Raw genomic sequence first — 21758 nt, forward strand, 5'->3', positions numbered from 1 at the left:
TTTAGAATTCTGAGGCCAGAATTGAATTCAGCAATCCCGAATTCAAACAACCCTTAAAAAACAAGATCTTCTTTAAGTTTCTTTATTATAAAAAACTGTCACATCTTCAAAGAATTAAGAGTATATAGATGCATATATTATTTGTATATATCAATATAAATACTTATTATTATATTTATTTTAACTTATCTACAAATCTGCAAGTTGTTTTAAATCTTCTTTATTTTTCATATTATTTTCTATCTTAATTAACTTTCGATTAAAACTTTTGTTTTTAAAACGAATACTTAGGTGCCGTGCCGCACCAATCCTGAAGAAATACTAAAATGTCGTTTAGCGGCGAATCCGGTGGTGCTTGTCTGGCTGTGTTGATCAATTTAGTCCAGTCGTCGCGATCAGCTACGCGGTTGGTCTCTTCGAATCTGACAACCGGGCCGCGCATTGGATATCCCGTGATCACGCATTGCTGAAGAGGCGCGCCAGAATTTGTCGGCGACGTGAGGGAGCCAACGTAGACACCTCTCTGGTCGACCGGTAGACCTTGCTCGATCTTTTGGTCCATAGACACCGCCAACACCCACTCTCTCGCTTCCTCTCGTTGATCCGTTGCGATTCCGAGTTTTTCCGGAAGTGGAACTTCTAGGGGAAAGTCAGTGACACGTAGATCGTCTACGTCTAGAACGTTGCCGTCACCTTCCTCCTCGATGCACTCCTCCAGATCGAGAAAATGATTAAGAAAGACGAAGGCTTCGCTCAGAAGACCAGCGGTACGGGCTACCATACCAGCTTCGTAGTAGCATTTGTCGGCGTGAAGAATGTCGGTGTATCGCAGGAGACTAACCGACGTCTTGACCACAACGCCAGAAAGCGCCGGAAAAGAACGGCAACCGTGCTTCACCGCTGAGAAATGAGCGGCTTTCAGAAAATGCTCGAATTTGTCGGAGGACGGTGATGAGCGGTAGAGACTGTGTAGAACGTCACGGAGTTGGGACAAATATCTGGAATTAATTAATCGCGGATAACATGAAAAAATGTAAAAATCAAAAGTGTGAAACAAACGCACAGAAAAAAAATGTTTGGTTGAATTAATTAGAATTCTGGTAGAAAATAAACAATCCAGAATTCTAATTAAAATCTACAAGATTTTTGGTTAAATCTATTAAAATTCTAATTGAAGTAATCAACACTCAATAAATTTAACCAGAAATCTAGTAGACTCAACCAGAATTCTGGATCGTTCATTTTCCACCATAATTCTAATTAATTCAATCAAACATTTTTTCCGTGCGTACTAATCAAAATTTTGAAATTTACATAAAGATTCTGAAAAATTATATGAAAAAATTTTCTTGAGGAGAAATATTACACCTGTAATCTTGCTGCGCTGCATTCAGGATGCTCTCTGCCAATTGCAGATACAGATTAAAATTCTGCGAAATCGCGGGTGCGCCGTATTGCGCGTAAAGCTGCAGTGCCTGCTGCGCGGCGTCGTTCTTCAGCAACTGTGCGGCACGCCGAGCCACAAATTTGTGCAGCACCTCCGAACTTTGCGAGCTCGCGACATCGAACAATTGACTCCATTGACCTTTGCGCGCCATTACTTCGAGGGCGGCATTCCCGTCCACTTCCGCCAACCGTTCTATTTCGCCTTCGTTCGCCATAGCGTCCTGATATTTCTCTTCTAGGTATGGCTCGAGATCGGGAGCGAGCTCGCGGACAATTCGTCGCGCGCGATCCCATTCGCCAACAGCCACCAGTGAACTCACTGCGTCCTTTAACCGATCCGCTTGAAGAAACACCTGCAATGATGAGTCGTCATAAATTATAGATATTAAGTTATCCTAAAAGTTCTTTTATTTTTTTTATTTTATGAATGATGCAATTTACCGAAGTATATATGAGCCACTCTATCACTTTTTCTCCATCTCTCTGGAAGCTTCATGACGCCATTTTTCCAAAATTTTGTTAATTTAAATTACTAATTGATTCGAGCTAATTTTATGTCATTCAAAAACTGAATTTTTTTATCACGAAGAAAGTTTTTTAGAGAAAGGAACAAAGTAATCAGAAGAAGTCAGAGAAGCTGAAGTAAAATATTCCAATCAAACGTCAATAACTTGTTCTGAATAATCAAACGCATCTCTTTGAATAAATAATTGAATTGTTTGAATTAATAAGATAAAAAAAATTACCTGAGCGGCAAGCGCGTGTTCACCAACGGAAAACAAACGTGCACCCAAGTCACCGCCGATTTCCGCCGCCGTTTCGGGATCCGCCTGATGTAAAAGGATGTCAGCCGCACGAATGAGATATGATCTCGGCGCCTGCGGGTTCAGAATCAAGGTGTCCAAAGCAGGTCGCACTTCCCCGAGATCAAGCCACTTCCGAGCTTCTTCCAATGCATTTGCTCCGTCCAATCCCGCGCTTCTTTGACCTAACTCTCTGCGCAGTGCTGCCTCCTGACTGGGCAAATATTCTCGACACACTCGCAGTGCCTCGGACCACATTCCGGCTGTCTGAAATGAGAAGATTTCTATGCAATCAGATATTAAATAGAAGAAGCAGAGATACTTATTAGACCTCCGTATATAAGCATCAAGTAATCAATCTCTGGAAGAATTTTTTAAACTGCTCACGGGAATCTGGGGGAGGGACCAACCTTATAATGCTCTATTATCATTTCTGGCTTGTGGGCCCTTAGAAGAAGAGCCTCTGCTGTAGCATAGTCTTGCCCTTCGGCGGCCTCGGCGGCTCGAGCAATCAAGACTTGCGCCACTGCTTCCTGGCTGTGCGATCGTGCGACGTCCTCGGCTGACTCCCAGTCGCGGGTATGAATGTACATCTGTACTGCCTCCATAGTCTTGCCGGCCTGCACGAATTCCTTCTCGGCTTCGACAAAACGACCCTCGTCTTCTAACGCCATTGCGTAACGGTAATGAACTTCCTTCTTCTGATCCACTGTGCCATATTTGGCAATCTCCAGAGCCCAGTCAAACAAATTAGCCTCACATGCCAATTGCAGGCAAGGTTCTAAGTAACCGAGTCGCATCAAGAGCCTCGCACCTAATTCTGGAGCCAACGTTCGAGCCCACATCAAAGCAACCTAAAAAAAAGCGGGAATCAAGCGTGTTAACAGAGAAAAATGGCTGCGCAGAAAAAGTTTTGCAACTGTTGTAAATTCTTTAATATGAGATTGCCTTATATACATTTTAGATTCGTAAGGAGCTATAAGAAAACAAAAATAAATCATATTAAAAAATCTTACAAGTTGCAGAGATACTTTTTCTATTGAACGCAACCTATGAAACAACAATGCTCCTCAAGCTGTATAAATTTTAACCTGCTGTGCTGCCTTTTCTCCCGAAGCTTTCTTAGCGACTCTCAACGCATCCTCCCACATGTTCGCAGATCTATAAGCTGTAACCGCTCCGCGCCAGTCACCGGCACCTAAGATGTGAAATTACAATTTATATATTCATACTAATTAACCAAATTGTAAATTAAATATTTTAATTTTTTTATGTATCCGATACTGATTAAGTATTTATACAAAAACAGAAAAATATTATAGAGTTGTATAGTTGATGATTGATTACAGCGATTTTTGTGGAATCAAATAATTCATTCATTGAAGAAAACATCATTTTCTTATTAGAATTATGGTTGGTTCAAGTCTTTTGAAACCGACCTAGGAAATGCTCTTCAGCTTCTCTTGGCTTGCTGGCTGCGTCTAGCTCTCTTGCCAGATGCTGGTGAGTAGTCTGAAGTAGATCTGGTCGGTGCTGTGCGACCAATCTGACCATATCACTACGATTTCCTGCTTTGCGATACATAGCAATTGCCGCGTCATGATCACCGATTGCGACGTAAAGAGACTCGGCGTGACGAAGCTCGCCATTCTGCTGCAGGCTCTCGGCGTGCTTCGCCAGCACTTGATTAGCCTCGTCGCTCTTCATGTGTTCTTGAGCTACCTGATGCGCACGCATCCAGTCACCAGATTGGATGTGAATCTCCACAGCGCGTTGGGCATTTTCGGCGCGAATGAAGAGACTCTCCGCCAAGCTCCGTTCGCCTATTGACGAGAAGTATTCACCCAGTTTTTCGCATTGTTGACGAATCTCCGGATTATCGTCCTCAATCACCTGAAGAAAATGTGGAAAAAGAATATAGTAAACAAATATAATAAAAATGAAAATAGCGTGAAAGTAGATATAAGTAAGATATAAGACATACACTACCGCGCTCATGGAAGTTCGAACACATAAATTTTGTCGAATGATCATGTAAAAAATTAAGACATTATAAAACAGCAATTGTATTATTTTGTAAATATATTTTAAATCACGTGTACACATACTAACAATTACAAAAGTTTTATAAATTATTTTTAATTTTATATGCCAAAATGTATTACTTTTATTTCGTAGAACATTGATAGTATAATCGGTAAATTTATAAAATTTACTTTTGGCATATAGAATTAAAAATAATTTATAAAGCTTTTGCTAATCTACCCCCCTATGGGGATAGACTGGCAACGTACACCATAGCATGAGCCCACATTTGTGTTCTCTCTGAGCAAATTTTTGAAATTTATCGATTATATTATCAATGTTCTTCGAAATAAAGACAATACTTTTTGACATACAAAATTAAAACTAATTTATAAAGCTCTTGCAATTGTTAGTATGTATACAAGTGATCTAAAATATATTTACAAAATAATACAATTGCTGTTTTATAATAAAGTTTTAATTTTTTACATGATCATTCGATAAAATTTATGCGGGTGTCCAAACTTCCATGAGTCCATGAACGGTAGTGTATATTAAAATTACTACTACTGCACCTGAATAATTTGTAAAGCTTTTCTCCACTGTCGCGCATTAATAGCGGCCTTCAATGCTAGTATCGTCTCGCCCGCCTCGATGAAGTGATTGATAGCGGCGTCATAATGACCATTCTCTGACAAATGTTTTCCCCAATCCCTTTCGAGTTCGACCACCAAGGTGGGATCGATTTTACGTGCTAAGTCGAGGGCTCTGGCAAAAACACCGGCCTGGGAGTAACATTTGATTGCTTCGGAACCGGCACCAGTCTTTTCCAACAGTTCTCCAGCGAGTTCAGTGAGATCAGTGGCCTTAAGGCCACTAATTACCTCTTCGACGATTCTTTCATCCTCCAGCAACTCGTTGTCGGCAAGTATCAATCTGGCGGCTCGTCCAGGACGGTGAGCTTCCAGATAAAGCTTAACAGCTCTTCTAGGATTCGTGGTTTCTACGATGGAGGCAGCGCGAGCCGCTTGGCCAGTGTCAAGCAACCAAGCTAAGTGACGGTCCCGCAGTTCTGATAAACCACTCCAGTTTCGACTTTGGGCCAAATTTAGAGCATCTTCCCAGCGCCAGTAACGTTGATACATATCCAATGCTTTGTCCAACTCATTCTGCTCCAAATAGATCGCCTCAGCGGTTTTCAGGTCACCATTCAGTATGGCCAACCGGGCCCAACATTCTGGATTGGCCATTGGCTCATTGCCTGTCTCTTTAGCATATTTTTCACCAATCTTGAAACATGAAAGAAGAAAACAAAAACATACTACTGTGTCTCGAAAGAGATAGAGATATTAAATTATAAAAGAAAAAACCTCAGCGGTCTCCTTCAGAAATTTCGCGCAAGCCACGTCACCCATCGCAGCGTAGCATCTGGCAGCTATATCGAGCTTCCTCTCATTCATTGCGTTTCTGGCCACGTTCTCCCACATGGTCTCCACTTGCGGACCGTCGCCCATGTTCTCCAAGAACAGGATCACTCTTCCAAAGTCACTGTCATGTAACGCAGTGCCGAACTCGATCAGTCCTTCGTCTAATAGATGTGCCACTTTGATACCGTGCTCCTCTACCATCACGGACGTTCGACCATCTTCTCGGACAATATCTACCACGTCGCCCTTGATCGACGTCAGTGTAACTGCTTCTGGTGCGTCCACGTTGTACCAAACGGCCAAGGTTTGACCTGTCTGAGCGACGACGACGTCGCTACCAGTCACCCAAGATGCAAAAGATACTCCTGTCACCAACAAGGCTCTGCGATGCCATAAAATAAGGAATGATTAGAATAAGATCTGATACTTCATAAGTACTACTTCATAAAATTACTTGTCACCCTCGTCATCGCTAAGCCAAAGACGGCCTCGCTTGTCGCGCGATAGCAGTCTATGGCCAGCTTCGCTTAGCTCCAGCCAATCGATGCGGGCGCCGTGAACGATCATGCTGATGGTCGCACCGGATAGCAGATCAATCACGCGAACAGTTCTCGGGTCCAGCAGGTAGGCCAACTTCTTGTTGTCACCGCCACCAGCTGAGAGTCGTTCGTTTACGCGCACGCTGACCACGTGCGGATTCACCGCCTCTGTTCTCACGGAACCAAGCGCCTCGTTTTGGCCGTACTCAACGATCGTCAGTTCGCCAGAGCAAAAGATTAGACATACAACCGGATATTCGAAGAAAAACTTCTCGCTGCCAGATCGATCCTCCCATGGGATCTCGCTGATCAAACCCAGCTCGATATCGCCGATTAACAAAGTGCGTGCCGTCCGAGCCATCACGTTGTTGTCCCTACGTCCTAAGACACGCACGTCCTCGATCTCCAGACCCGTCTGCGATCTGATGACGATAGGTCGCTGTGAAGAGTCGCTCAGAGGTCGGATCACTACCTGGCTAGGACCCACGTAGGCGACCTCGTGACTACCGCGTACCACTGTGCGTCTGAAAGATGAAATTCATAGCGATACATATCTCGATCAAATAGTTTCCATTGATATGACATATCAGATTGATCGTCTACTCTTCAATAACAAGTTATTCTGCAAATAAAATAAAATAGGATTTATGTATTAATTATACAATCTCATATCAAGGATTTTTATATGATTTTTATAATAATCATCAAGGAAAACAGAAAGATGCAAAAGGACAAAATTTACAAAGTATTCAAACGTATAAAGAATCCAACAATTCCAAATTCCAGTCACCTCAAAATAGTCTCAAACTGCTCGACGTTGCCGCACAATCCGCCGACCACCAGCTTCGAACCGTCTCGTCTCCAGGAGAGCGCCGTGACGGTGTAGAAGTTGGGCAAGTCGCGCACGTTAGTCTCTTCCCAGATACTTCTTCGTGGCGACCAATCGAATATGCGCACTTTGTCCCAGGAACCTACAGCGACGCTCTGGCCACTTGGACTACAGCAGGCCACAGTGATCTCCCTCTCTTGAGAATCTCGGCTGAAATCGAAGGTCTTGACCGGTTTGCCGTATGGATCGTACATAGTCAGCCGTTTGTCGCAACCCGCTGCTAGGATATGCGATTGTGGCCACGCCAGAGCATAAGGAGGCACTCCGTGGACACACACGCGTCCCGATGGTTCCGCGTTGCCGTCTTCGGCAATGTAGTACCGGATAATGCTGCCGTCAGCATGGCCTGACAGGAAGCCGCTACCGCGGACGCTACAAATCGAAAAAGATCATGTAAATCTTATATTCTGATATCAAGAATTTAAGACTCATAGATGTTGCGAAAATATCAAGTAAATCTTATATTCTGAATATAAGAGATTGACTCATTAAAAATTTTTAATTTAAAAATGGCGAAAACAGCAGTTTCAATAAACTACAAGTTCACCTTGATGACAAATGCTCATAATATTACATAATGTTTTAAAATATTTGTTGTATCTTTTAAATTTTTTTGAAGATTTCTGAAAAATATCTTAAACTTCCCAGGTAGAACACGGAGTCATAATGGTATCACAGAACGTCATCATGACATCATTTGATACCTAAAAATTGACTTATAAGTGACGAATGAGGTCATGATGATGTCCTCGTAACTTTTGTGTTCTACTTGGGTTATTCAGAGATTAGACTGGTATACATAATTGAAATATCACAAGATGTAGCCGATATTAAGTATCAATTTACTTGCTAGCCAGAGCTATCGTCATAGCGTCGGAAGTGTATAAGGTTTGCGCCTTCTGCGACTTGACCATAGCCGCGCGTACTTTCCCATCCGCCAATCCTACGATGATCGGACCATCTACTGGCCAGATCAAGCAAGTCACCGCGGCACTTTGTCGGAATTTGTTGCAAATTACTTTCTTGTCACCCCTGAAAAATAATTTTTATTACTAACAAATAATTCATTTTCATTAATCTTTTTTATTTTTCTTTGGAAAATTGTATAAATCACTCTACCAATCTTCTCCTATTTTATATACATATACAATGCAATCGGTTTGGCCAACTGCAATCTTTGTGGATTCTGAAGAGAAGGCTATTCCCTTCACCATGTAGCTCTTTTTGCCAAACTATGGATAAAGGAAAGATATTGTTATTAATATCTATAAATCTTAGATTCAGTCGAAATTTTAAAATCTCTGAAACAGCAATATCAATAAAGGACAACTTTAGAAAATAGAAGGTAGATACCTTGGAATCAACAGGTTTAGTGGAGAATCTATCACGTTTTATACCATTTTCATCAAAAAGGTAAATGGAACGATCCGAAGATGCCACAGCTAGCTTTAAATTGTTTGGCGACCATGCTATGCTGATTACCCGATTTTCCAACTCCTAATATATAACATTTAAATATACAAATATCAAAATAATAAATTCTTTTTACATACATTTTGTTTAAATATATTTATTTATATATGTAGCATATTATAGATATTTTTATCTATACACATAATGATCCCTGTGAACTTCATATATATAAAATATTAAAAATTATTTTTTAAGAATCGAATTCAACTTATAAAAAGATGTATAAAGGCTAGGGGAAGCCGGGCCAGATGTTAATGCCAAACAATATTTACATAACAAATGATATTGATATTTATTAGACATAAGAATAATAAAAATAATAAAACTAAAATCGGATATACATTTCGACTTTTTCATAACAGGCCATCCTGAGTATAAAAAATATTTGATTAAACCGGCTTACATTTGAAAATTTTCGTTAAACATAAAAATTATGATACGCATCTTACGATTCGTCGCAATTAGTTGTCATGGACATAGTAATTTTCATCGAAGTTAATGCGCTTGTAATAGGAAAAGTACAGATGTGTCGGAATCAACTTATATTTTATACAATCTCTTAAAAATCTAATATAATATGTAAGCGTAAAAAAATACAAGACTTCGTAAGTTTGATGTAACAGTTGAGTCAATTGACAGTGTAATTACCAAAACAGTTCTTAATAAAAGAAAAAAAATTATAATAATGTAAATTATAATTATGAAAACGCTCTATAACGCCAGTGTAAAATTCAATTTTAAAATAAAATAAAGAAAAGCTCACAATGAATAGAATTCAACTTATAAAAATATGTATAAAAGAGCCGGGCCAGATGTTATTGCCAAATAATATTTATATTATGAATACTGATATTTATGACATCAAATATTTTTTATACTGAGAATGACCTACTATTGTGAAAAGGTCGAAACGTATGTCAGATTTTAGTTTTGTTATTTTTATTATTCTTATATCTAATAAATATCAGTATCATTTGTAATGTAAATATTGTTTGACGTTAACATCAGGCCTGGCTCCCTAATAGCCTTTATACATATATTTTTTACTTGAATTCTATTCGTATGAGCCTTTTTTGTTTTATTTTAAAATTTTATTGTAAAGAATTATTAGGAATTAACAAACAAAATTAATTATTCCATTTAAGAAGTTACCTTTTTTTTTTTTAAAAGTAACACTCAATTTTTTTCATAAAAGTTACCAACAAATCTTTAAAATGTATTAAAATCAAGTCTGTATTTATTCCTAAATAATTTCTTAATAATTTTTGAAAAAAAATATAATTATTTTACATAACCCGCGTTTTGCAGATACGCAGATACTCGATTTTCAGGACCTCGAGATTTAAAAATCATTGATTTGAAATAACAACATTCTACTCACCTGCGCTGGCATGACGGTACCTAAGTATTTTAGCAGCATGTTGATTTAATATTACTTTCAATTATCCTAATAATATTATTTACAAGGATTAATGTACAGTATTGACGTAAAGCAGGTGTATTCATTCGTGTGTACATGTCCGTTACCTGGCGACATAACTCCCACTACTTTGACCTCCGACCATAGCTTTGGACGGAAAATAATCTATAATTAGATGCAAAAGTATTGTATAATAATTAATTGAAGAGAAAAAAACGAAAAAATAATTAAAAAAAAACAATTTAGTAGCAAAAAGAGTATCAAAAATAAAATATAAATTAGTAGCAAAAAACAAATCTTACGTTTTCAACATTCCAGACTGTTAAACAAATAAATATAATTTGAAACATCGTTTTTTTTTATAGCTTCTATATATATATTACAATATCTATAATATCTTACGATGTATTTTTGACCAGAAGATAATTCTTCTCAGTACATAGAGGCTGCGGTCCATTTGATGCTACAAACAGTACAAACGCTTCGAAGCGTTTGAGCGACCAATCAGAACAAAGAATTATACGAATTGACTAATCAAAGAATGGGCGCGTTCAAGTTGACAAAGCGGCTAGCCTGCTCGCCAAGCAAATGAACATAATTGGTTGTTACTTATAGATCCAACCAATCATATTCAATCGCTCGGTAAGTATGCCTAGCCGCTTTGCTATCTTGAACTCACCCAATGTGCTTCGAAACATTGTTTGTAGCATCAAGTAGACCGCAACCAGAGTAGAATATTTTTTATAGCTGGACTATAGTGTGCATTTCCTGTTCTTAAAGTGAAATAGGATACATTTTTGAATAACAAGAACTAGAAGGAAAATTCTAGTACAGTTTAGCAGGAACAAACATACAACCTCTCATTTTTTTTTACTATATATATGAAATATATTATTTTTCTTGAATAAGCCCGAATTCTCATACGGGCAACAGCACTTTGACAGCGCGAGAGCTGTCGCCCGTATGAGTATCTAATGGCGAATTCGATTGGAAGAACTAGTGCGCACTGGTGCATATTAAAGCCGTTGTACACTAATTTAATTTAAGTATAAAAATGAAATGAAAATATTTCGAATTATGAAATACATATTTTACCTAATAGTACAATAAAATGTATTAAGTATTTCACGATTTAATCGATCTCTATGTTTATTTATAAACATATTTTTACGTTATTTCGTGTACGACGGCTTTAATGTGCACCAGTGCGCACTGAGTGCGTCCAATCGAATTCGCTATAAATTCAAAATTAAATTATCCAAAATTTTCCATTACGATCGACAGGTGGCGCTCACTGCATTTCGCAGTTTCGCGTAAAAAATCAAAGTTTTGTGACCGTGAATGATCGACTTTTTCGTATTTATTGTCTAAAATAACATCTCTTCATGCACAGCTCAGCTCTGCGAATCTTTAGACGGTACGTGCGATTTATTTCATTATTGCTTTTTACGTGTCACATTATATTTCGCGTGAATTCTTAGGTTAACGAAGCATAACCTTCAAATCTATTTGACGTTCGACTCATTATATAAAAAAGAATTGACATTTTATGTAAAGAATGTATGCTATATATACAAAACCAGTAGATAATAATAATAATGAGATATTAATTGTAATAAATTAATGTTAGCAGAAAATCATTTCTCTTTTAGAGTTTCTTTGACGTATAAGTAAACATATAAGGTTTAGTAAATTAATTTCTTAATTTTTAATAATTTTAATATTATTTTGTAATATTCTATATATTATATATAATTATATAAACATATATATATAATATTTTGTGTATTAATATTATTTTGTAATATTATATATATTATATATAATTATATAAACATATATATATAATATTTTGTGTTGAAAATAAGAAAAACAATATGTAACATCAGAAAATCATTTTTTCAAAATTATGATGTCACTCAATTTCACATGATAATAATCCTTGTTCTTTTTAGCTGAACTTCTTTATCGTTCATTGTTTCTATTTTTTTTTTCTTCAACATGAAGGGGAAAGAAGTTTAGGTACAAAGAACAAACTTTATTTATTGTGTATATATTTTACTGTATCTCTTGATGATTTATTTATTTGTCTATATGTTTTTAGGTTTCACGAACCGAAATTGCTAGGCACTGCAGCTGAAGTAAAGACGTGTATAGATTCACTCTTTATCAGACACAAAGTGGAAATAGCAATGTTGGACGACGAAAAGTTGAGAGACTTGGATATTCCTACACAAGAGGAAATTAATTCGCTATCTTGGCTACGCACTGTGGCTCCTGCTTTTCCAGTGAATGGCTCAAAGGTAAAATAATTATGCAACTCAGTTGTGGACATATTTGATTTCAATAAGAATGTGTTTTTCCAATAGGTTATTATAATTCACAAGCCACAAGCATTCTATAGTATTTTGTTAGAAAAATGCAGACATGCTAAGAAGAGAATCACATTTGCCTCCTTGTACTTGGGTACTGGCACCTTGGAAACCGAACTGGTAAGTGTAATAGAAACGAATGTAACATTTATAAACCTGACGAAATAATTATTTTGTATAAAAAAGGTCAACGGTAATTAATTATAAAAATTACAAGAAATTGATGAGAAGATTAAGGTTGAAGAATAAAATGTAATCAATTTTTTAGTTTTCAAAATTGATATTTTGGAATAACAAATTTGGGAGTCTTTTTATGTTTCTTTATTATAGGTGAATGTCATAGAGCAAGCAATTAGCACGAATGGCGGCAATATCGAAGTACGGATCCTACTAGATTATATGAGAGCTTCCCGAGGTAAGCAGAATTCCCGGAAGATGTTGGAGCCACTACTTAAAGGTAAATACGGAGATTGTTGCAAAGTCTTCCTCTATCATACGCCAAAACTACGTGGTGTGATGAAAGCAGCAATCCCAGATCGCTTTAATGAACTCATCGGTTTGCAACACATGAAGCTGTATATGATCGATAATGACTTGATCATTAGCGGGTAGGCCAAAGTTAAGACTGTCATTGATATTAATTAATTGAGAAAGAAAAAATCGGAATTTATATCAAAATTAACAGCAGATACAAAAGAAAAGAAAAAAAGTTGAACATGAAATATATATTGACTTATTATGTAAGGTAGTAATTGTTTTTATGTATCAATATTTGACTTATTATGTAGAGATTGTTTTTATGTATTAACATTGAAAAGGTCCTAGTTTAAGGACGAAATGTTTGTTTAAAATTTGAAAAACATTAAATATTAGCAATCAAGAACTAGCGTAGGTTCTTAGCTCTTTTTATCCTTTATTATATAGTTTTTATTTATAAAATATAATTATAAAAATTATTTTATGTTAGGGCGAACCTCAGCAATGATTACTTCACAAATCGACAGGATCGATACTTCATTATAGAAGATTGCGAGGAGCTTTGCAACTTTTATAATAAATTGGTTGAGAAAATAATGGAGTTTAGCTTTTTATTACAACCGGATGGTAATACGAGTTTGAATCCTGCTGCGAACTGTCATCCTTACAAAGGATTCGGGAAAGATTTTACCCAAGAAGCAGCATCCAAGATACAAATATTTTTATATAATGAAATAGAAAAGAATGCTGATCTCAATAAAGGTATACACTCACAATTATTCCATAGAATTTTATTCAGAGCAAGAATATTAAAAAGAATATTGGTATTTTGAGAATTAGATTTTCACAAATTAGATTATTTAATGTTTAAATATTGCAGATGCAGACACATGGATATTCCCATTAGTACAAATGGGCCAGCTAAATATTTATCATGATAGTGAAGTAACATTGAAGCTTTTGCAATCTGCTCCAGCAGGAGCCACACTCAAATTAGCAACGGGTTATTTCAATTTGACTTCCAAATATAGTCAAGCTGTGCTTGGAGATTGTCGAGCAACATGTCATTTTTTGACAGCACATCCAACTGCCAATGGTTTCTTTAGTATGTTTTCATTATATATTAAACAGTTATAACAAATTTTTTAAGTCCCAAATTTTTAAATTTTTCTTTACGTTAAAGAGAATCATATAAAATCGTTTGTTCTTTTTGCATGATTATAATTTATTTTTCTTCTCTTAAAACTAGACAAACAGTAGTTGTGTTGTGTGATCATTATTTTATTTCAGTAGTTAATCATTATTTTATTTCAATTATTTTCAAGATGCCACAGGAATTGCCGGAGGAATACCAGCAGCGTATACTAGAATAGAGGAATCCTTTTATAATTTATGTGAGAGAATGAATCAGCAAAGGAGAATAACGTTATGGGAATTTGTCAAACCGGGGTGGACGTATCATGCCAAAGGTCTTTGGTATACTTTGCCAGATCAGCAAAAGCCCTCGTTAACTCTTATAGGCTCGCCAAACTTTGGTAAAAAAAAAGTTATCTTGAATTTTAATCTTAATGTGATTGCAATAATGATCTCTCTTGAGGATTTTTAATTAAAATTACATTTCATTCCTTAACTTTAATCTTCTTTTCATATTTTTTTTTCTTATAATTTTTGTAATTTATTACTCATTTTTAGCACGATTAAATTGTATGGAATGTGAATGATTTAGGTTACAGATCGGTGAATAAGGATCTCGAGACGCAGATAGCTATAATGACAAGAAACGAGAAATTGCAAGAGGCGTTGCATGAAGAACAGGCACGATTGTTCTCCTGTGCTAAACCTGTTACGAGGAAGACTTTCTCACAACAAGATAGAATACCACCGGCCTGGGTATGCGCGATTGTATTCTTCTTTCGCTACTATTTTTGAAGCCAAAATGCCTTTGTAAAAAAGCAAATTCTATATGCTAAACTTATTTAATTTTAGTTGTAACATATTGTACAGTAAGTACAGGATTCCGTATTAACATTTAAGGCAATGACACACAAAAAAACTTAAGCAGTAATATGTAGGTAGTAAGAAAATTAACATTTCGGATTTGTTTATGTTATTGCTTTACATCTCTACTGTGATTTGGTCTTTTCGCTTATTGCTTATTCTTACTGCTTTACGTTTTTTATATATGTCATAGATTTTAGGACAAATCCTGTATTCTAAACTTATTTATGATTCTAGCTGTAACATATTATTAAGTACAGAATTCCACATTAATATTTAATTAATCGAACGATGAAAATATCCACATGAATTTTTATCAGACTTTTTATTGTATAGGATTTGTCGTTCTGTAAAACAATTTTTTATAAAGGTTTCGTTTATAAATCATGATTTTTTTATACAGAGAATAATAAAATGTTCAATTACGAAATATAGAGAAAGTTGGATCTGATATTAGAATTCTGAATTCTAGGGGATCTTTGCATCTTTTATAAATTCTGCAAATTTCAGAAATTAAACTTCATTTTGTAAGTAATAAATTAGCATTTTATTCTGTAAGTTTGCCGGCAAAAGTTGTGAAATCGGTGACGCGATTTTTTTGTGAGCTATCCTGTAGGGTATGTGATAAAATTTAATATTGCTACGATGCCGACGCTTCTTGTGCAGCGTCGAAAATATGAAAATTATTTTAATTCGGGCGAAATAATAATGACAGTAGCGGTAGTGATAGTAATAATAGTAGTAGCAATAACAGTAATACACGATTGATTGTCTATTGCCACTCATGATTCACGGATTAAGATAAACTGCAGCGATATTCGATCGCTGCAACGACAATGTATCGCGACACTTTGCGATGGGAACAGATCGCTATTTCACACTTAGAGATTTCCAAGACCGGCAATCGACGCGGCGATTAACAATTGTCCAAGGAAGAGAAGTTTATTTGTCGTCGATCACGAACGTTTCCTCTTTTACGAAAAATTCAACAACTTCTTCTTCCACGTTCTTCGAATCTGAATCTAACTCATCAGTATCAATATCTGAAAGTGCACATGACGATGATTAATCTCTCAAGTCATATCAGAAATATTGCTTATTTTCAGTATTATTAATGTAGTAATTTTTTCCATGCGTTCATAATTACTAAAGTATATACTTAATATGTACATCTTCAGTATAGATAATTTAATATATTTAATATACTCACTGCAACGTAATTCGAGACGACGCTTCTTTTGATTATTCCATTCATCGATACGTTTCGTACGATATTCTTCGAATGCCTTCATCAGCAAGCAACGTTTCTCAATTAATTCCTAAAAAATTAATCATTCGTTAAAGTAAATCACTTGCCAGACCTATGAGAATTTTAGAAGAAAATTAACGTTCTCGTATATTATTTTATAACCAAGCATGTAAAAATTAGAACTTATAACATATTAGAATATTAAAAAAATATTAGAAAACTATTTTTTATATCAAAAAGAAATAGGACTACGAACCATAGGTCAATCAACACATAGTCTAAATTAATAAAATAAACATAAACATTTCAACAGAAATCATACATTGCACATTAACGGAGAAACACATTACCGATTTCGCATCGTACATTTTCAATATGTTAGCGGAAGTACTGCCGAGATGAGAGGCAAGTTCTAATTTTTAATTTTATATATTTTCTTTGTTTTTGTATTCATTTCTAATATTGATAATGATCCGATAGGGATCGAAACGTTTGTATTGTTTATTGCCGGCAGTTATTAAAGTTTATTGTGTTATGTTTATGTTTATTTTATTAATTTAGACTATGTGTTGATTGACCTATGGCTCATAACCCTATTTCTTTTTGATATTTTTAATTTATTGAACCTTATTACCTATATATATTTTTTATATGTGTCTCAAACTAGAGAATAGATTGAATTTAACCAATCAAAGCAAAGTACTTTATTAAACATGATATTGGTTTTATTTTGATTGATTAATTTCAATATCTAATCTGATATAGAGACTTTAGATATTTAATATATCTTATTAAATGCACCTTTGAAGCACGCGTCAGTCGCATGCGATCTTTGCTCTCAAACTGCGCCGAGTATTTCTTCAAATTCTTCTTTATCTCCTTAATCTGCTCCACAGTGAGCAAAGTCGGAGGTCGTGGCCGCCACAATAGTTGGTTGAACGCGGTCAGGTTGACTCTCTTCAGAATACGGCCTTGGAACGTCCATATCCAGTAACCGTTGTCAACGCTGGTCTTCCAGCTGGACACTGCCGTGACGACATATCTAAAAAATTAATCATGAAGAAACAAAGTTAATTTCTTAGTGTAACTTCTATGCTTAGCTTCTCATATTATGCAGCTATTTCATTACAGTTGTTTTGAACGTACCTGCCAGTCGGGTCCCATTCCACGTCCGAAGTTTGATAATGATCAGTAGAGTTCATAATAGTGAAATCGTTTGTATCGATGAACTCCAAAGCACCAGCCATCGTTGTCAGACCAGCAAGGACGATGAATTGACCTGACGGTGACCAGAATAGGTGATTGCAAGCCTTCTTTTCCAATCTTTCTGTTGAAAAAGGAGCAATTTGCAAACATTAAATTTGAATCGATTACTTATAAGCTATTGTATTATATTAATTGCATCATATAAAAAAATTAAAAGCAGTTTCCGTGTAGTTGCTTACTGAGCAGGGCAGGTTGATGGCCGTATCGTACTTCATAGAAACTGACATTCACGCTGGGTATCTCTCCGTGAATGATGGCAAATTTGCTGCCAACCGGTTCCCATGCGAAAGCATGAATCGGCTCCTTTATCTCCACACTGTCAACGGGAATTTGTTTCTCCCTCATGTGGAAGATTTCGAAATTATACGACATACCCTGTAATGTAAAATGCGAATAATCTTTATATATAATAGCAATTATATTTTAATGATTATTGAAAAAATGTTCTCTTGTTTTCGTAAGTAAAATTCGAAACTTGTCAAAGATACTAAAAAATTATATATAATTTTAAAAAATTATAAATATATAATTGTATATGTGTGTATATAATAATAAGGTCTGTTCGCGTTGCTTGCACTTTTGGCACTCGGTATCTTCGCTTTCTCTCTTTTCAAGGCCAAATATATATCTATCTCATTTTAAATGCAAAAATATTTGGGGATTTCATGCAACGCGAACAGACCTAATAATATACATATTATGCTCTGTGCAAAAGATAAACATTAATCAACTCACTGTGTATTTTTGCTCTGTCTTTTCCTTGCGTTTAGCAAAGCGGTCGACTTTTACGCACAGGTAGTCACCAGATTTTTGCCAGAAGATCTTGCAGTCGGCCACGTTGAACAAATTCTTATTTCTTATTTCATTGCGGCTACGAATTAAAAATTTTTTAATAAAAAGAAATTCTTTCATGTCAATAATTTGAATGTCATTTTAAATTCAAGACTCACTTAGGAATTTCAAGCAAAGTTACTCTTGCAGGAACATCTTTATCTTCTGGCACCCAGTAAGCAAGGACGTTATCCGTCGGAGACCAACTAAAATCTCTGATTCCCGGGATCTTGATGCTTTTTTTGTCTAGCAGACCAAACGACTAAAAGATTAAATGCAACTATAGTGACTATAGTGACAAGTTACCTAGATAACACAAAGTTCAAAATCGGGATGTGAGTTGTCTGGGTACAAATTTAAAATAACAATGAATAATTAAAGTTAAATACCGTATTGAGGAGTAAAATGTGACTGAAAAATACTTACTGGAGTCTCATAGACACTGAGAATGTCCTCTCCCATGCGCGCTAGATATTTATCATCATGCGACCAACGAAAGATTGGCCAGACAGAAGATCCATCAGGGAAGAACGATCGTTTTTCCTGGCCTGATAAGATATCCCAAATCACTAAACGTTTTTGATCCTGTCCAAGATCAGTGCGCGGAGTATAGGTGACTAGGTAACGTTCACAGGGTGAAAAGTCAATGCACTCGACACCTCGCTGGCTGAATCTGGCCTGTTGGGTAAACTGAGGACCACCCCACAGCGCGACTCCCAGTTTATGGAATGTGGACAAGTATGTACCTAGATGTGACCATTTCACATACGTCTCTGTCCAGCGCTGAAATTAGAGAAAAATGGTTTGATTGCAGCAGCTTTGTAATAACAAAGTTAATTAATTTTGCTGCATAACACATTATGTGAATAATAAAGGTGATGCATTTAGTGTTATAAATGTTTTGAAGAGCATTTGTAGCATCAAATGGATTATAGCTGAAAAGACCCCGCACAGATCTTATGGAAAATGTCTCTCGGTTAAATTGGCTGAAATTAAAGTATGTTGTTGTTCTTGACATCCTGAAGAAAAGTCTCAATGGACACGACTCTCTAAATTCAATACTTTTCCATTTAGAGATGCTTTAAGTACATAGAAACCTGTTACTTCACGAACCAAATATATGAATATATACAGGGTGTCTTTAACAGATCACATCACCCACCATGAGCAGGTAAAGTGGACCTTTCAAATAAAACTGCTTACGTTACGTTCTTCGAGTAAAGTGGGCTCCGGCGCAGAGTTTTGCCAAATTTGCACTGACACACCTGCTCCATTGCCACAAAGAACACAGAACTGATCATAAGCGTCTGGCTCCAGCAGATGATAGTGCAAGTCGCTAGCAGCCTTGAAGGGCTGAGCCTTCGGCGGTTCCCAATTTTCAGGAATATCCTCAAACTTTTTGAAATCCGTGAAAAGATTGACCTTGAATGTATGTGATTTGTCGATCTTGTAATTATTGGTGGACTTGACTGCAGTAAGCGCGTTCAAATGATTATTGTACTCCAGAAAAATGTATCTGTCAAAAAGAAAGGAAATATTTCAAAAAGAGTCAATAATCATTCTGAAAGATATTTTTTTAGAGAAATAATTGATTTTTTTAAATTTAGACTAACCCTTTAGTCTTGCCATCGGTCTCATTCATTGGATAGTACTGATTGACTATCGTACCGAACTTTCCCAGGACTTTATTAATAACAGATTGAAGCTTCTCCAATTTGTCAGGCTCCACCCGAGGCACATTATCCACAACGATCACGGATTCCACTCCATCCGTTTCAGAAGGTTTCTGTTTTAAGATATCACCGAGCAATTCTGTAAATTTACAATACAAACGTATATTTATTATTATACGAACCATTCGTTCTCCTAACAATATAAGAATTTAGAAAACAATTTCAACCTTCTGGAGCTGAAGCCGGAATCTGTAACACAGTTATAGCTGGATTTATAAGACCTATTTAATTTATGATAATTAAAAGACTAATTAATTTCAAAGAACCAAAACGATTCGCATAAAAAAGAATATTTTAATAATAATTCAAATTTGCAGATGTAACATAAAAAATTGAATTGTTCAATTTTTTTGACAAAGATTCATAATTGAGTAGTTCCAATAGACCACCGTCAGCTCCTGGAAGATTAATGTTAATTTCTACCAACGTAGATTAACTCTAATTGATTTAATTTATTTTTTATCTTTTTCTGGTTCTAAGAATTAAAAAAGAATGAAAATTAAACTAAACTGAGATTAAAATTAATCTTACATTGGTGAAACCACCAGGTTTTAGATATTCAGGGTGTTCCAAAAGTAACGATAAATCTTTCGCACAGGGGCAGAATGGACTAAATTGAGAAGAAAGGTCCTCTACTAATTTTTGCAATAGTTAACAAAGATATTAATTACTAAAAATTGTCGAAAATTGGTCTTCAATTATTTTTTACTTAAATACTATCAACTTTACAGAAAAACTGCAAGAGACAAAAATTGTTTATTTTCTTCTCATAGAGCTTTAAGAATTTTTTCAAAATTTTTTATCAACTTTTTAGTATTACATTTTCTTATTTTTGTCAACATAAGAAAATACAGCATTAAAAAATTCTAAAAAAATTCTTCGAGTTCTACGAGAAGAAAACAAACAATTTTTGTCTCTTGCAGTTTTTCTGTAAAATTGATAGTATTTGAGTAAAAAATTATTGAAAAAAAATTTTCAGTAATTTTTAGCAATTAATATCTTGTTAATTATTGCGAAAATTGCAAAATGGTAGAGGACCTTTCTTTTCAGTTTAGTCCATGTTTCTACCCTTATGCGAAAGATTTATCGTTATTTTTGGAACACTGTATATTCAGCTTGGCGAAAGCGAGACAGAAAGTTTTAATACAGCCTAAAGCCTGATTTATAATGATCGTAACCGTTAATTTATGCCGGTGCCGGTAAAGTTCAACCATAGGCTTTTAATGCTTTCGTTCATACTAATTTGCCGAATGCTGGTAACTTATGCTGTAAACTTATCCGTAAAGTTAACTCAACTTTATCTTTAGCGGCAAGTGATCGTGTAGAGGTTAGTCAAAATTTACAAGTCTGTACTTGTGTGACCACTGTGACCGATTCTATATCATTTCTATACAGCTTTGATACGAGCTAAGATGGAAATAAACGAAACAGTTAATAGAGATATTAAATTAATAACCTTAGTGGAAAGATTTCTACATTTGTATGATAAATCTTTTACGGCATGCAGCAAATCGTTATAAACCAGATCAAAATTTACGGAACAAGTTTACAGTCTTTAAGTTACCAGCATACGGTTATAGCCAATATAAATCAGGCTTCTTATGCCTTTTTGACCAAAAGGCAAGAGACAAACAGCAAGAAACAGGAAACAAAGAGCACATTGTAGAATAGCTATTAAGCCTTAAGAAATTGATCAATCACAGTCGAATGTAAGAAAAATGATCGACTATGATTGATCAATTTCTTAAGGCTTACTCTATTGTGTTTACGGAGTAAGTTCGGATCTACAATAGGTGTTTTAAGACTTAAA

The 21758-nt window shown here is 35.7% G+C and overlaps 3 protein-coding genes across 3 annotated transcripts in view; 1 reads left to right on the forward strand and 2 right to left on the reverse strand.

The window, feature by feature from the left end:
• Positions 1–274: 274 nt before the first annotated feature.
• Positions 275–10027, reverse strand: Oseg2 (intraflagellar transport protein Oseg2). The gene is made up of 14 exons (XM_018456791.1): positions 9984–10027; positions 8483–8626; positions 8249–8361; positions 7976–8161; positions 7031–7501; positions 6156–6764; positions 5645–6083; positions 4850–5563; positions 3689–4142; positions 3341–3447; positions 2660–3103; positions 2193–2516; positions 1369–1799; positions 275–998 (listed from the first exon to the last, which is right to left on the reverse strand). The coding sequence occupies exons 1-14, from the start codon at positions 10020–10022 to the stop codon at positions 275–277; spliced, it is 5199 nt and encodes a 1732-aa protein (XP_018312293.1). The 5' UTR covers positions 10023–10027.
• Positions 10028–11341: 1314 nt separating this feature from the next.
• Positions 11342–15557, forward strand: PGS1 (Phosphatidylglycerophosphate synthase 1). Its single transcript, XM_018456793.1, has 8 exons — positions 11342–11439; positions 12127–12325; positions 12392–12514; positions 12725–13002; positions 13362–13633; positions 13752–13976; positions 14197–14406; positions 14598–15557. The coding sequence occupies exons 1-8, from the start codon at positions 11408–11410 to the stop codon at positions 14798–14800; spliced, it is 1542 nt and encodes a 513-aa protein (XP_018312295.1). The 5' UTR covers positions 11342–11407; the 3' UTR covers positions 14801–15557.
• A 100-nt stretch (positions 15558–15657) lies between these two features.
• eIF3b (eukaryotic translation initiation factor 3 subunit B) overlaps positions 15658–21758 on the reverse strand; it is an 8148-nt gene continuing 2047 nt past the window's right edge. Inside the window, exons 2-11 of the mRNA XM_018456792.1 lie at positions 19829–20027; positions 19419–19731; positions 18642–18998; positions 18335–18477; positions 18120–18255; positions 17564–17759; positions 17265–17445; positions 16920–17160; positions 16080–16188; positions 15658–15912 (exon numbers count right to left, since the gene is read on the reverse strand). Coding sequence (XP_018312294.1) covers positions 15812–15912; positions 16080–16188; positions 16920–17160; positions 17265–17445; positions 17564–17759; positions 18120–18255; positions 18335–18477; positions 18642–18998; positions 19419–19731; positions 19829–20027 — 1976 coding nt within the window. The 3' untranslated portion in view covers positions 15658–15811. The remainder of the gene's footprint in view (positions 15913–16079; positions 16189–16919; positions 17161–17264; positions 17446–17563; positions 17760–18119; positions 18256–18334; positions 18478–18641; positions 18999–19418; positions 19732–19828; positions 20028–21758) is intronic.

The sequence above is a fragment of the Mycetomoellerius zeteki genome, unplaced genomic scaffold, assembly GCF_001594055.1.
Source record: "Mycetomoellerius zeteki isolate Tzet28-1 unplaced genomic scaffold, Tzet1.0 scaffold607, whole genome shotgun sequence".
In the NCBI taxonomy this organism is placed as follows: Eukaryota; Metazoa; Arthropoda; class Insecta; order Hymenoptera; family Formicidae; genus Mycetomoellerius; species Mycetomoellerius zeteki.